Source organism: Bombina bombina, chromosome 7, assembly GCF_027579735.1.
Source record: "Bombina bombina isolate aBomBom1 chromosome 7, aBomBom1.pri, whole genome shotgun sequence".
Taxonomy (NCBI): Eukaryota; Metazoa; Chordata; class Amphibia; order Anura; family Bombinatoridae; genus Bombina; species Bombina bombina.
This window is the reverse complement of record NC_069505.1, coordinates 155619242-155633940: the sequence shown is the minus strand read 5'-3', so window position 1 is coordinate 155633940 and position 14699 is coordinate 155619242. Positions and strand designations below refer to the sequence as shown.

Here is a 14699-nt window from a genome sequence, read left to right as displayed (position 1 = left end):
ACCCTAACATGTACCCCGAGTCTAAACACCCCTAACCTTACACTTATTAACCCCTAATCTGCCGCCCCCGCTATCGCTGACACCTGCATTATATTATTAACCCCTAATCTGCCCAGCGGACCGCACCGCTACTATAATAAATGTATTAACCCCTAACCCGCCTCACTAACCCTATCATAAATAGTATTAACCCCTAATCTGCCCTCCCTAACATCGCCGACACCTAACTTCAATTATTAACCCCTAATCTGACGACCGGAGCTCATCGCTACTATAATAAATGGATTAACCCCTAAAGCTAAGTCTAACCCTAACACTAACACCCCCCTAACTTAAATATAATTTAAATCTAACGAAATTAATTAACTCTTATTAAATAAATTATTCCTATTTAAAGCTAAATACTTACCTGTAAAATACATCCTAATATAGCTACAATATAAATTATAATTATATTGTAGCTATTTTAGGATTAATATTTATTTTACAGGCAACTTTGTAATTATTTTAACCAGGTACAATAGCTATTAAATAGTTAAGAACTATTTAATAGTTACCTAGTTAAAATAATAACAAATTTACCTGTAAAATAAATCCTAACCTAAGTTATAATTAAACCTAACACTACCCTATCAATAAATTAATTAAATAAACTACCTACAATTACCTACAATTAACCTAACACTACACTATCAATAAATAAATGAAATACAATTGCTACAAATAACTACAATTACATAAACTAACTAAAGTACAAAAAATAAAAAAGAACTAAGTTACAAAAAATAAAAAAATATTTACCAACATTTGAAAAATATTACAACAATTTTAAACTAATTACACCTACTCTAAGCCCCCTAATAAAATAACAAAGACCCCCAAAATAAAAAATTCCCTACCCTATTCTAAATTAATAAATGTAAAAGCTCTTTTACCTTACCAGCCCTGAACAGGGCCCTTTGCGGGGCATGCCCCAAGAAAATCAGCTCTTTTGCCTGTAAAAAAAAACATACAATACCCCCCCCCCCAACATTACAACCCACCACCCACATACCCCTAATCTAACCCAAACCCCCCTTAAATAAACCTAACACTAAGCCCCTGAAGATCTTCCTACCTTGTCTTCACCATCCAGGTATCACCGATCCGTCCTGGCATCCGGTGCTGAAGAGGTCCAGAAGAGGCTCCAAAGTCTTCCTCCTATCCGGCAAGAAGAGGACATCCGGACCGGCAAACATCTTCTCCAAGCGGCATCTTCGATCTTCTTCCATCCGGTGCAGAGCGGGTCCATCTTGAAGCAGCCGACGCGGATCCATCCTCTTCTTCCGTTGTCTCCCGACGAATGACGGTTCCTTTAAGGGACGTCATCCAAGATGGCGTCCCTCGAATTCCGATTGGCTGATAGGATTCTATCAGCCAATCGGAATTAAGGTAGGAATATTCTGATTGGCTGATGGAATCAGCCAATCGGAATCAAGTTCAATCCGATTGGCTGATCCAATCAGCCAATCAGATTGAGCTCGCATTCTATTGGCTGATCGGAACAGCCAATAGAATGCGAGCTCAATCTGATTGGCTGATTGGATCAGCCAATAGGATTGAACTTGATTCTGATTGGCTGATTCCATCAGCCAATCAGAATATTCCTACCTTAATTCCGATTGGCTGATAGAATCCTATCAGCCAATCGGAATTCGAGGGACGCCATCTTGGATGAAGTCCCTTAAAGGAACCGTCATTCGTCGGGAGACAACGGAAGAAGAGGATGGATCCGCGTCGGCTGCTTCAAGATGGACCCGCTCCGCACCAGATGGAAGAAGATCGAAGATGCCGCTTGGAGAAGATGTTTGCCGGTCCGGATGTCCTCTTCTTGCCGGATGGTAGGAAGACTTTGGAGCCTCTTCTGGACCTCTTCAGCACCGGATGCCAGGACGGATCGGTGATACCTGGATGGTGAAGACAAGGTAGGAAGATCTTCAGGGGCTTAGTGTTAGGTTTATTTAAGGGGGGTTTGGGTTAGATTAGGGGTATGTGGGTGGTGGGTTGTAATGTTGGGGGGGGGGTATTGTATGTTTTTTTTTACAGGCAAAAGAGCTGATTTTCTTGGGGCATGCCCCGCAAAGGGCCCTGTTCAGGGCTGGTAAGGTAAAAGAGCTTTTACATTTATTAATTTAGAATAGGGTAGGGAATTTTTTATTTTGGGGGTCTTTGTTATTTTATTAGGGGGCTTAGAGTAGGTGTAATTAGTTTAAAATTGTTGTAATATTTTTCAAATGTTGGTAAATATTTTTTTATTTTTTGTAACTTAGTTCTTTTTTATTTTTTGTACTTTAGTTAGTTTATGTAATTGTAGTTATTTGTAGCAATTGTATTTAATTTATTTATTGATAGTGTATTGTTAGGTTAATTGTAGGTAATTGTAGGTAGTTTATTTAATTAATTTATTGATAGGGTAGTGTTAGGTTTAATTATAACTTAGGTTAGGATTTATTTTACAGGTAAATTTGTTATTATTTTAACTAGGTAACTATTAAATAGTTCTTAACTATTTAATAGCTATTGTACCTGGTTAAAATAATTACAAAGTTGCCTGTAAAATAAATATTAATCCTAAAATAGCTACAATATAATTATAATTTATATTGTAGCTATATTAGGATGTATTTTACAGGTAAGTATTTAGCTTTAAATAGGAATAATTTATTTAATAAGAGTTAATTAATTTCGTTAGATTTAAATTATATTTAAGTTAGGGGGGTGTTAGTGTTAGGGTTAGACTTAGCTTTAGGGGTTAATCCATTTATTATAGTAGCGATGAGCTCCGGTCGTCAGATTAGGGGTTAATAATTGAAGGTAGGTGTCGGCGATGTTAGGGAGGGCAGATTAGGGGTTAATACTATTTATGATAGGGTTAGTGAGGCGGATTAGGGGTTAATTACTTTATTATAGTAGCGGTGCGGTCCGCTCGGCAGATTAGGGGTTAATAAGTGTAGGCAGGTGTCGGCGACGTTGAGGGGGGCAGATTAGGGGTTAATAAATATAATATAGGGGTCGGCGGTGTTAGGGGCAGCAGATTAGGGGTACATAAGGATAACGTAGGTGGCGGCGCTTTGCGGTCGGCAGATTAGGGGTTAATTATTGTAAGTAGCTGGCGGCGACGTTGTGGGGGGCAGGTTAGGGGTTAATAAATATAATACAGGGGTCGGCGGGGTTAGGGGCAGCAGATTAGGGGTACATAAGTATAACGTAGCTGGCGGTCGGCAGATTAGGGGTTAAAAAATTTTAATCGAGTGGCGGCGATGTGGGGGGACCTCGGTTTAGGGGTACATAGGTAGTTTATGGGTGTTAGTGTACTTTAGGGTACAGTAGTTAAGCGCTTTATGAACCGGCGTTAGCCCAGAAAGCTCTTAACTCCTGCTATTTTCCTGCGGCTGGAGTTTTGTCGTTAGAGCTCTAATGCTCACTTCAGAAACGACTCTAAATACCAGCGTTAGAAAGATCCCATTGAAAAGATAGGATACGCAATTGACGTAAGGGGATCTGCGGTATGGAAAAGTCGCGGCTGAAAAGTGAGCGTTAGACCCTTTAATCACTGACTCCAAATACCGGCGGTAGCCTAAAACCAGCGTTAGGAGCCTCTAACGCTGGTTTTCACGGCTACCGCCGAACTCTAAATCTAGGCCTAAGTTTTTTTTTAAGAGCACACTCCTGAGCATATCTAGATATTCTCCTAAAAAATGCTACAGAAAGAACCAAAAAATATTTGATAGTGGAAGCAAACTATTTTTGCTGTTGTTGTTGTTTGTTTGTTTTTTAATTGTCCCATCTAAATCATGAACATTTAATGCTGATTTTAATTTTCCTTTAAGAAATATGATGCATGAAATACAGAATCTAGTATGACTTACAATAATATCCCTAAGGGAAAAAAGGTTATTTGTTTTATCAAAAACATTCCAAAAAGACCTCAGTGAGCCATATACAATCTGAGACTTCATTATGATCCAGCTTATAAAGTAAAGTAAATTAATGCAAACTACAAGATAGCTTCATACTGCATTCTAATATATGCTAATATAAGCAGCCGCAAGCATTATTAGGTACAGGTAAAAAGCAGTTGTAAATTTATGCATATGTATGAAAAAAACGTAATTGTAAACTAATGTAAATCAGCAAATCCAAATAATTTCATTTCATAATTATACAGTGTAATGGGTAAAGTGATTTTACTTATTAATTTCTGTGCATTAAATATTACTTGACCATAACATTTAACTTTTTTTTTTTTTTTTGGACAACCTTTACTATTTGAAAAAAATGAATGTAATATAAATGCAAGCATTGGCACAATTGTTACCTTAAAGGGATATGAAGAGATTGGCTAGATAGATAACCTATATAGGAAAGTAGCTGTTATGAATTATTTGCCTCAGGGGGTATTGAGGATCTATGAATTAGACAAAAGAGTACTTAAATAGATGAATAAATTGTGGGGCATTTAAATGTTTAATATAGGTATGAAACCATGTCTAGTTACCATAGGAGAGGCACAGCACAGGCACTGCAAAAGTAAAGGTAAAGGTGCACGATTCCCAGGCTCTGTGGCTCCCAAGTGTTACTTTAACTATGTGCTTATCCTATGTGGGGGGGTTAAACACAGAGTTGCTAGTCTTAAAATTACATGCTCTAACAAATTACAGCATCACATTCTTCAACTACAATGGCTCTTTAAATAGTAGTAGATGCTTAAAGAGATAGGAAAGTCAAAATTAAACTTGCATGATTCAGATAGCATATCATTTTAAGATATTTCTTTAAAAATCTTTCTATTCTTTGTTTTAATCCATCAGATGATATCCCTTAAAGGCACACTGCACCCAATTTTTTTCTTTCATGATTCGGATAGAGCATGCAATTTAAAGCAACTTTCTAATTTACTCCTATTATCACATTTTCTTCATTCTCTTGGTATCTTTATTTGAAAAAGAAGAATGCAAGTTTAGATGCTGGCCCAGGGTGCTGAAACAAAAATTGGCTGGCTCCTTAGCTTAGATGCCTTCTTTTTTCAATAAAGATAGCAAGAGAACGAAGAAACATTGATAATAGGAGTAAATTAGAAAGTTGCTTAAAATTACCTGCTCTATCTGAAGCACGAAAGAAAAAAATTTGGTTCAGTGTCCCTTTAAATTTCTGTATACTTGTGCCAATGAAAGCCACCTAGCAAATTATCTTAGACTTCATTATATCCACAATTCATATAAATAAGTCTTCCTTGATTAAAGAAAACTATGCATTGAGTCTATAGTTAGCTATATGTATATTTGGTTTGTAGCATAATGTTACAACTGCTTAATTAGGGATTTGATTTGGTTTTCAGGATGGGTATTTTTGGCAAAATAAAAACGTCATCACCCACCAACCTGCCCATCGTTTTGCTCCTCCAGTCAGTGTAATAACACTTTTTCCTGAAAGAATAGTACAAGTCAGCTAGGTTTAGTTAAATTCAACTAACATGGATTCCTCAGCATTGATAATGTGGGATTTATCTAGCAAATGGTTATAAGCCAGTGAAATTACTGCACAATAGAACACACGTTTGGGAATAACAGTAAACCACATTATAAAAAATATATGCTAAAAGTGCCAAGGAAAAGGATTGGTAAAACAAAAATAAAAATGATAGAATAATCTTAACCCTACATCCTATAAAATGTCTTTTGGAATATAAACGGATGAAAAGCCAATTCAGTTTGGACTTAATAATTAATTTGACCAAATTAGACTAAATTGCTAGATATTGTTTAAATATTACAAATAAGCTGCAAGTGTTGGAGCCACATAATAGGAAATAACAATATATCAATTAATTAGATGTTGGCAAATTAAGCAGCACTTTTGAAGACAATAAAATGGCTTACATTATTCATATAAAGATAAACATTATTTAAAGTTACAACATCTTTCATCTTTATGGTACATTGAAGATGCACGATGTTCCACTGCTGAAAAAATAAATAAAATATATATATATATTAATATAACACACAGAAAGAGTCCAGCACTCACATCCTTTGTGTACTCGATCCGGCCTGAGAGTGTTGACCCCACCTGTGTTTTGTATATGTTTGGGGAGATTACATAAGCCTGTGCACCCTCCATTTTTTCACAGTTGCATTTTTTTTCCACAGTTGTTTGATTGTGAGTCTGTATTGTGTGGCTGTTTAGGGACCCAGGTTTTTTTTGGAAGAGACCTTGACGAGGTACCTGGGCTTTTTCCATGTGGCCAGATGCGGTAACTAACTCTTCCATTGCTGCTTTTTATCTTAGTTGAGAGCTTGTGAGTGAGTGCTGGACTCTTTCTGTGTGTTATATTAATGTTTTATTTTTTTGTAATTTTCCCTGTTTGGGCCTTGCACCCAGGCCTGTCTGGGGTTAACTACCTGTGGCTCTGGTGACAGTGCAGCTTCCTGAGAGTGCTGGTTTGCACCCAGGGCTGTGCATGTTGCAGGGTCATCGGATGTGTACCCGGTCCGGCCTCAGAGTGCTGACCCCACCCGTGTTTTGTGTATATATAAATACACATACATACATATATTCACACAGACATATGGCCAATTCATTATTTTGGTTTCATTATAAATTTGTGAGTTAAATTGTGATAGCAAATTCTAATTAAAAATATTGCTTTAACTTCTAAATGTGGATATTTTTAAAAAAAATATATAAATGAATAGTGAGCATTTTAGTTAAAATTGCATTTCTTATTGATTGTTAATTTCTTTATTATGAAATAAATATAGCTGTGTCTGCCCTCACTAATGTAAGCAAAGTTGCTTTATATCTCTCATCTTGTAGATAATAAGCTTTCTTCATATAGGGAACTTTGTAAAAATGGGGCATTTTCTAGACCACTGCTCAACTGTAGAGTCTACCACTTCTTTTATCTAAACATGTATTGGCATTCTTCCATATATATCATGTACAATTGTAACACTTTAGTATCTCTCCCATACCTAAATGGCATCCGGATGTTCATTCTTTCAGCGTACTTGCACAGCGTATCCCACGGACAATGTATTTTAACAAACATGATGTCATTGTTGGTTACTGCATTCTACAATGAGATGGGAAGTAAGCAAATTCAGATTATAGTGCAAAGGCTTTATCTATACAGTTTACTCCAATGATATAAAGATACTGCAGAATTACATTTGTAATCTAAAGTCCTCTTTTATATTATATTTATGTGTGAAATTCTTCTACCTCTTCATTGTTGAAGGGTGTATAAGTGCTCTTGATACGAACATAGCATTAAAGGGACATGAAACTCCATTTTTTTATTTCACTATTCAAATATGGAATATCATTAAAAAAAAAATCAAATTTACTTCTATTATCAAATGTGCTTCATTCTCTTGGCACGCTTTGCTGAAAAAGCAATAATGCACTACTGGGAGCTAGCTGAACACATGACAGGGAAGCATATATATGCACAGCCACCAGAAAGCTCCCATTGCTGTTCACGAGCCTACCTAGGTATCAACAAATAATACCAAGAGCACAAAGCAAATTGGATAATGAAAGTACATTGGAAAGTTGTTTAAAATTGGATGCTCTGTCTCAATCATAAAAGGAAATTGTGGGTTTCATGTCCCTTTATGGAGACAGCAATGTCAAACTTACACTTTTATGATTCAGAAAGAACATGCATTTAAAAAAATATTTCCAATTCACTTTTATTATCAAACTTAATTTGTTCTTTTGGTATAGTTTGTTGAAGATTAACACTGGTTTGCTCATGAGTGTGCACATGTCTTGAGCACTATATACTGTATTTAGCATTAGTAAACACAGCTACCACAGAGTGCTAAAGAGACGTGCACTCTCCTGAACCTGGATGCAAAGCTATACTGAAAGTATATTATTAATAGAGTGCGCCACTAATGAATCGTGCAATGTGAGTGCAATACCGTGTTATATACGTGGAGGTACAAATATTTTACCACCAATCGTTTGGTATAACTTGTTGATGGTAAAAATATGTGTGTAATCTGTGACAATTATTTCCTATATAGATATAAAATAATAATAATGTGATAGTGTTGATGAACAATATTAGCCAATATGGCTGCAACCAGAAAACGATATAACAAAAAAGTGAATAAAAAATTAATGAATACACAGCATCATAAAAAAACCTTAATGGCATATAAATAGAAAAATCTCAACACATACTGGTGATGCCCAAAAAGTATTGGGAAGTGTCCATGAAATAATATAAAATGTCCCACAAAGTGTCTCAGTCTCTAGGTAAGGTGATGTGACAAGGCTGCTGGTCTCGAAACTGAATGATCGGTCAGTACATCTGCAGAATGGATACAAAAAGACAGCGCCTCATAGTGTAGACAACTCCGAGAAATAAAGGGACAAAGTGACAGCAAACGTGTGGAAATATACTCACAAGTATACTGGCCCTCTTATTGGAAGAAGTGCGAATATGCAGGCTGACGTTTTTCAGCAGTCAGTACGCTGGATTGTATCTCGCCCGTAAGCTCCTGGCCGTTTCATCAAGTTAAACTTTAACAAGATTAACTTGATGAAACGGCCAGGAGCTTACGGCCGAGAAACGCGTTTTAAGCTCACCAATAAATAACTATTTGATTTTACTCAGAGACTTTCATTAGCACTATCTGTGTTTTGTGCCCTGGAAGGAATTGAATTCAAAAGCTGTTCCTTATACACGGCTACCTTTTTACAACATTTACAGAACTTCCGTTGTCAAGCAGAAGCATACCTTGAACTGTCTTCATATTAGATTCCCGGCTGCCGACGGAGGAGAGCCCACAGCCGCATTCACGATACATTTTTTCATCTACAATCCAGCGTACTGACTGCTGAAAAACGTCAGCCTGCATATTCGCACTTCTTCCAATAAGAGTGCCAATATACTTGTGAGTATATTTCCACACGTTTGCTGTCACTTTGTCCCTTTATTTCTCGGAGTTGTCTACACTATGAGGCGCTGTCTTTTTGTATCCACTCTCCTGAACCTATCTAAGTTTATTCTTCAACAAAGGATACAAAACGAACAAAGCAAATTTAGTCATAGAAGTGAAGTGGAAAGTTTTATAAAATTGCATGGTCTCTCTCACTGATTTGCAAACCTGTCCTCATTGCCTACCTAACAGGTCACATTTTGTGGATATTTGACCAGTGAACCAATCAGATTAGTAAAAATCGTTATTTTACCTGCTCTCATCCAAGGTAATCCAGAAAACCTGGACTGTTGGGGAGGACTGAGGACAAGTTTGAAAACCAGTGGTCTATCTGAATCATGAAAGTTTATTTTTGACTTTACTATCCCTTTAAATCCATAAAATCACAGACACAACGTAATAAACATTTGTCATGTTTACCCTCTGGCTTTTACTTTTCATGAGATTTCCTTCTTATTTAGAAACTTGTGCAATGAATACAACGTTTTATTAATAATTAAAGCTGATTGGTTTCTTCATTTTTCTTGGCTAGTAAACGTAAGCTCATTAATATAAAGCTAGTAAATTTGTTGAATGACTTGTACTGGATTTCAGGAATTATTGTTTTATTCTGAATTCTCCTTTACAGACCATGATGATTTGACATGAATTTGTTGATGAATGTTCATTGTAATGAAAACCCAAGAAATGCCTTGTTGAGGGTCTGAAACAGTCAAACATACATTGCTTTTCTCTCTATGCAGGACATGCAGGCTATTTTTGTCGTTTTGGAATCATATATTCAATATTTGTTAAAATCAATTTAATGTCAAGAGATGAGGGATATAGCACATGTATGAATGCATCGTTATAGCTTTTGCAAAAAAACTGCAATTTAATAATCAATATTATAACTGGTTATTTATAGGGATGGTATTTGTTGTCAATAGTGGCACAGAAGAGTACATCCCCATTACCTACTTGCAGAGAAGAAAGGAAATGTAAATCAGTGTGTGTGAAAGGGGTTTCAACATCAGCTGGAATTAAACCAGACAGTGAGATGTAAGACTATGTTATTGGCACAACTATGTACCCACAGGGTGCAAATATACAGACAGCACCACCTTTCACCCAGGCACAAGTGTATCACCCAGTCGTGAAGGTTAAAGGGACATTAAAGTTATAATTAGACATTCATGATTGAGATAGAAGTAAATTAGAAAGTTGTTTAAACATGTAAGCTCTATTATTTAAAGGGATACTAGGAGCCAGCCCATTTTAGGTTCAGTATCATGGATAGCGCTTGCTTATTGGTGGCTGACATTTAGCCACCAATAACCAAGCATAACCCAGGTTCTCAACCAAAATTGGGCCGGTTCCTATGCATTACATCCTGCTTTTTAAATAAGGATAGCAAGAGAATGAAGAAAAATTGATAATAGGAGTAAATTAGAAACTTGCTTAAAATTGCCTGCTCTATCTGAATTATGAAAGAAAACATTTGGGTTTAGTGTCCCTTTAATTTGCTTCCTTCTCTTGTTATCCTTTGCTGAAAGGTTTATCTAGGTAAGCTCAGGAGCAGCAAATAACCTAGGTTCTAGCTGCTGATTGGTGGCTGCATATATATATACCGATTGTCATTGGCTCACTCATGTGTTCAGTTAGAAACCAGTAGTGCATTGTTGCTCCTTCAACAAATGATACCAAGAGAATGATGGAAATTGCAAAGTTGTTTAAAATTTAATTTTCTACCTAAACCATAAAATAAACATTTTGGGTTTCATGTCCCTTTAAGGTTAGATTTTAGTATCTTACTGTTACGTTCTCACTACTCTTTCACCCATGACATTTGCAACTTCAGTGGTGATATTTCGGTCATGGATGGACTGTTGATGAGATGTGTTAGAAGTACGGCATTAGCAAATCAGCTACAGCTTTCACTGACTATGTACGAAAGTAAAATAAAAAGAGCTATATTTGTGAGTAAAGGCATTGGAAATTATTAGGTTGCCCATAATTATAAAAGAATATAAGAAGTTTTATAAAGAATCCTGCTCTTATTACCAGACTAATAATTCTTAAAATATACATTTGGAAATATTATGAAGGATTAAAGGGACGCTGTACTGTGAAATTAATTTCTGCTTAGTGTGTTTCCAAGGGCTTGTTATACCAGATACAGAGTATTAAAAATGTATTGGAACTGGATTCTTTAGGTGCATTTTTGAGTATTTTAAATCATTGGTTTTGCTCATTAATCACAACCAATTGTTGTTAAAGGGACACTGAACCCAAATTTTTTATTCATGATTCAGATAGAGCTTGCATTTTTAGGCAGCTTTCTAATTTACTCCTATTATCAATTTTTCTTTGTTCTCTTGCTATCTTTATTTGAAAAGAAGGCATCTAAGCTAAGAAGCCAGCCATTTTTTGGTTCAGACCCTGGACAGCACTTGGTTATTGATGGGTGAATTTATCCACCAATCGGCAAGAACAACCCAGGTTGTTCACCAAAAATGGGCCAGCATCTAAACTTACATTCTTGCTTTTCAAATAAAGATGCCAAGAGAATGAAGACAATTCAATAATAGGAGCAAATTAGAAAGTTGCTTAAAATTGCATGCTCTATCTCAATGACGAAAGAAAACATTTGGGTTCAGTGTCCCTTTTTAAGAACATATTCATTCAAACGGACTGAGTCTGTAGGAAAAACAAATCACCTTATTTTAACTCAAACTCTCTACACACAAAGGAAAATACATAGGTACTGAATCTTTCATAATAGGTAGAGTTTTAAAATTGTAAATATTAACCTAAAAAGCAATTTCCAATATTTGTAATGTTTTGCAGCTTAGTCACTGGGAACATTAAGGGGAAAATACATTACAGTTTAACAATGAAGCATTAGCTGTTGAATCAATCAATAGGAAAAAGCTGTAGCATATGTTACGAGTTGGCTTTGCATGGGTTAATACTGAATTCCTTCCCCATATGTCAAGAAAAGATGACTGGGCAGAGATTTTAGCAGCAGATACCAGGGCTATGGTCAGCTTAGCATGCTCTGAGAATGAAGCACATCTAAAAGGTATGAAATAATGTAGTTTGAACTAAACAGTAATCAAATAGTTATATCTTTAATTGACCCATGAGTTAATTTATTGTTTTAATTTAAAGGGTTGTGGGTGGTAACAACATTTGATTTATGATTATTGGAAAAAAATAATACTAAAATATTGTTAAAAACAACTGCAGCATACGTTTTTATACAACTGCAAAATTATATTCTCTAATCTGTTGGAGCATGTCATTTTAAGACTATCGACCCTAGACTACTGGGTGTTTAAACTCTGCAAGGTTGTTAAACACACAGTAAAAATACCACTCAGGACTTGCAGAGCACTCTAATCATCCAATTATCAGCACTAGCTCCAAATCTGAGTCGTGTGACTTTTGCTGCTGATTGCATCTGCGAGTCCTGAGCAGTATTTCTACTGTGTTTAACCCATTTGTGGGGGTTAAACAAACAGTAGTCTAGGGTCGATAGCCTTAAATTGACATGCTTACAACAAATTAGCGCATATCATTTTTTGACTATATTGACCCTTTAAGTCACACTATAAAATACTTTTCAATGTTAGTAGGTTTGAAGTTGGTGAGAAAGCTTGGAAGGTGAAGCATGGATTGGTTGTAGAACATAAAAAGGTGGAAAAAGGACATGACCTGCATACAAATAGTACGAAAGTCTCTTAAAGAAATGAGAAGAAGCTTGCCTACATCGGTTGATGTGAGAATGATGTGAATCAGCAGAGGGTGCTCAGCATTTTGCAAAGTTCTTATGGCATTGCCAGGGTCCTATTCAGTATGGAATTGCCAGGATCCTATTCAGTATGGCATTGCTAGGATCTTATTCAGTATGGGATTGCCAGAATAATATTCAGTATGGCATTGCCAGGGTCCTATTCAGTATGGCATTGCCAGGATTCTATTCAGTATGGCATTGCCAGGATCCTATTCAGTATGGCATTGCTAGGATCTTATTCAGTATGGGATTGCAAGGATAATATTCAGTATGGCATTGCCAGGGTCCTATTCAGTATGTAATTGCCAGGGTCTTAATTAGTATGGCATTGCCAGGGTCCTATTTAGTATGGCATTGACAGGATCCTATTCAGTATGGCATTGACAGGATCCTATTCAGTATGGCATTGACAGGATCCTATTCAGTATGGCATTGACAGGGTCCTATTCAGTATGGCATTGACAGGATCCTATTCAGTATGGCATTGTCAGGATCCTATTCAGTATGGCATTGTCAGGATCCTATTCATTATGGCATTGTCAGGATCCTATTCAGTATGGCATTGCCAGGGTCCTATTCAGTATGGCATTGACAGGATCCTATTCAGTATGGCATTGTCATGGTCCTATTCAGTATGGCATTGTCAGGATCCTATTCAGTATGACATTGCCAGGGTCCTATTCAGTATGGCATTGCCAGTGTCCTATTCAGTATGTAATTTGCCAGGGTCCTATTCAGTATGGCATTGCCAAGATCCTATTCAGTATGCCATTGCCAGGATCTTTTTCAGTATGGGATTGCCAGGATACTATTCAGTATGGCATTGCCAGGATCCTATTCAGTATGCCATTGTCTGGATCTTTTTCAGTATGGGATTGCCAGGGTCCTTATTCAGTATGACATTGCCAGGATCCTATTCAGTATGGCATTGTCTGGATCTTTTCAGTATGGGATTGCCAGGGACCTATTCAGTATGGCCTAACAAGGAGGTACTATATGCTAAGGACTCATTTTTTCCAGAAATTAAAATAAGCAGTTTGATCCAGTGACCTTGATGCAGAGCCATAAGTCCATCTCTTGTGGCAATATACTGGAGATATTCAAGCACCCAGAAGCAACTCTACTATTACCAAACACATTTAGATGTAGAAAATCCACGAAAAATGCTTTTTGAGCACCTAAATGTTCTCAGCATCATTTAAATAGTGCACCGTTTTCCCTTTCTTATTAAATATCTTGCTTAACTGTCTTTTTGTTAGTAGATTTAATCAACAATGATATAAGGAACAAAATAAAACTTACCTCTCTTTCCAACATTAAACCTTCCGCTCTAAGATTTTTTTCAAAAGTGCTTCGTTTTTCAACTTGCGTACTTGACTTTTTGTACACTAAGATGTAATCAATGCGTTTTTTACCATCTTTAAAAAAGAGGCCCAGTGATGCAACCGTGTTCATTTCATTCTAGGGAATAGAAAATAGACAGTGAGAGGGACAACCAGTTGCATTGAAAGTTTAAAAAAATATTTTGTACTAGAGCCCATGACAGTACTCATACACCACACTGAAAGGAACAGTAAAACCCTTGTAATTGCTAGACATTTTTGTTGCCTTACTATAGAATAACTTATCAGCCAAATTTAAACATTAAAAAAAAAAATGTTTTTCAATTCCAAAACTCCAGCCACCACTTGCCTTATTTGGTGGAGCCAATCAGGAGTTGCTAAGGGAGTAGACAAGGCTAACTATGATCATTATGTTAGCAAAAATGACATAATTTTGCAGGGTTTTTTTATCAACTGAAGTCAACTAGGTATAGATATAGATATACATATGTAGCGGGAGTAGCCTCCTGTGGTGTGAACTTCCACTTCAAAAATTAGAAAACCCACAATTTTAATCACTTGCCTTATTTGGAGTGGGCAAGG

The 14699-nt window shown here is 36.4% G+C and overlaps 1 protein-coding gene across 2 annotated transcripts in view; it reads right to left on the bottom strand.

The window, feature by feature from the left end:
• Window positions 1-14235, bottom strand: part of LOC128666024 (anoctamin-3-like) — a 353414-nt gene extending 339179 nt beyond the window's left edge. Inside the window, exons 1-4 of one of the 2 annotated variants that reach the window (XM_053720384.1) lie at window positions 14077-14231; window positions 7014-7114; window positions 5417-5465; window positions 4620-4637 (exon numbers count right to left, since the gene is read on the bottom strand). In XM_053720384.1, coding sequence (XP_053576359.1) covers window positions 4620-4637; window positions 5417-5465; window positions 7014-7114; window positions 14077-14229 — 321 coding nt within the window. In that variant the 5' untranslated portion in view covers window positions 14230-14231. Of the gene's footprint in view, window positions 1-4619; window positions 4638-5416; window positions 5466-7013; window positions 7115-14076 lie in introns of both variants that reach the window. The other variant, XM_053720385.1, reaches the window with a different exon arrangement.
• Between the last annotated feature and the right edge of the window lie 464 nt (window positions 14236-14699).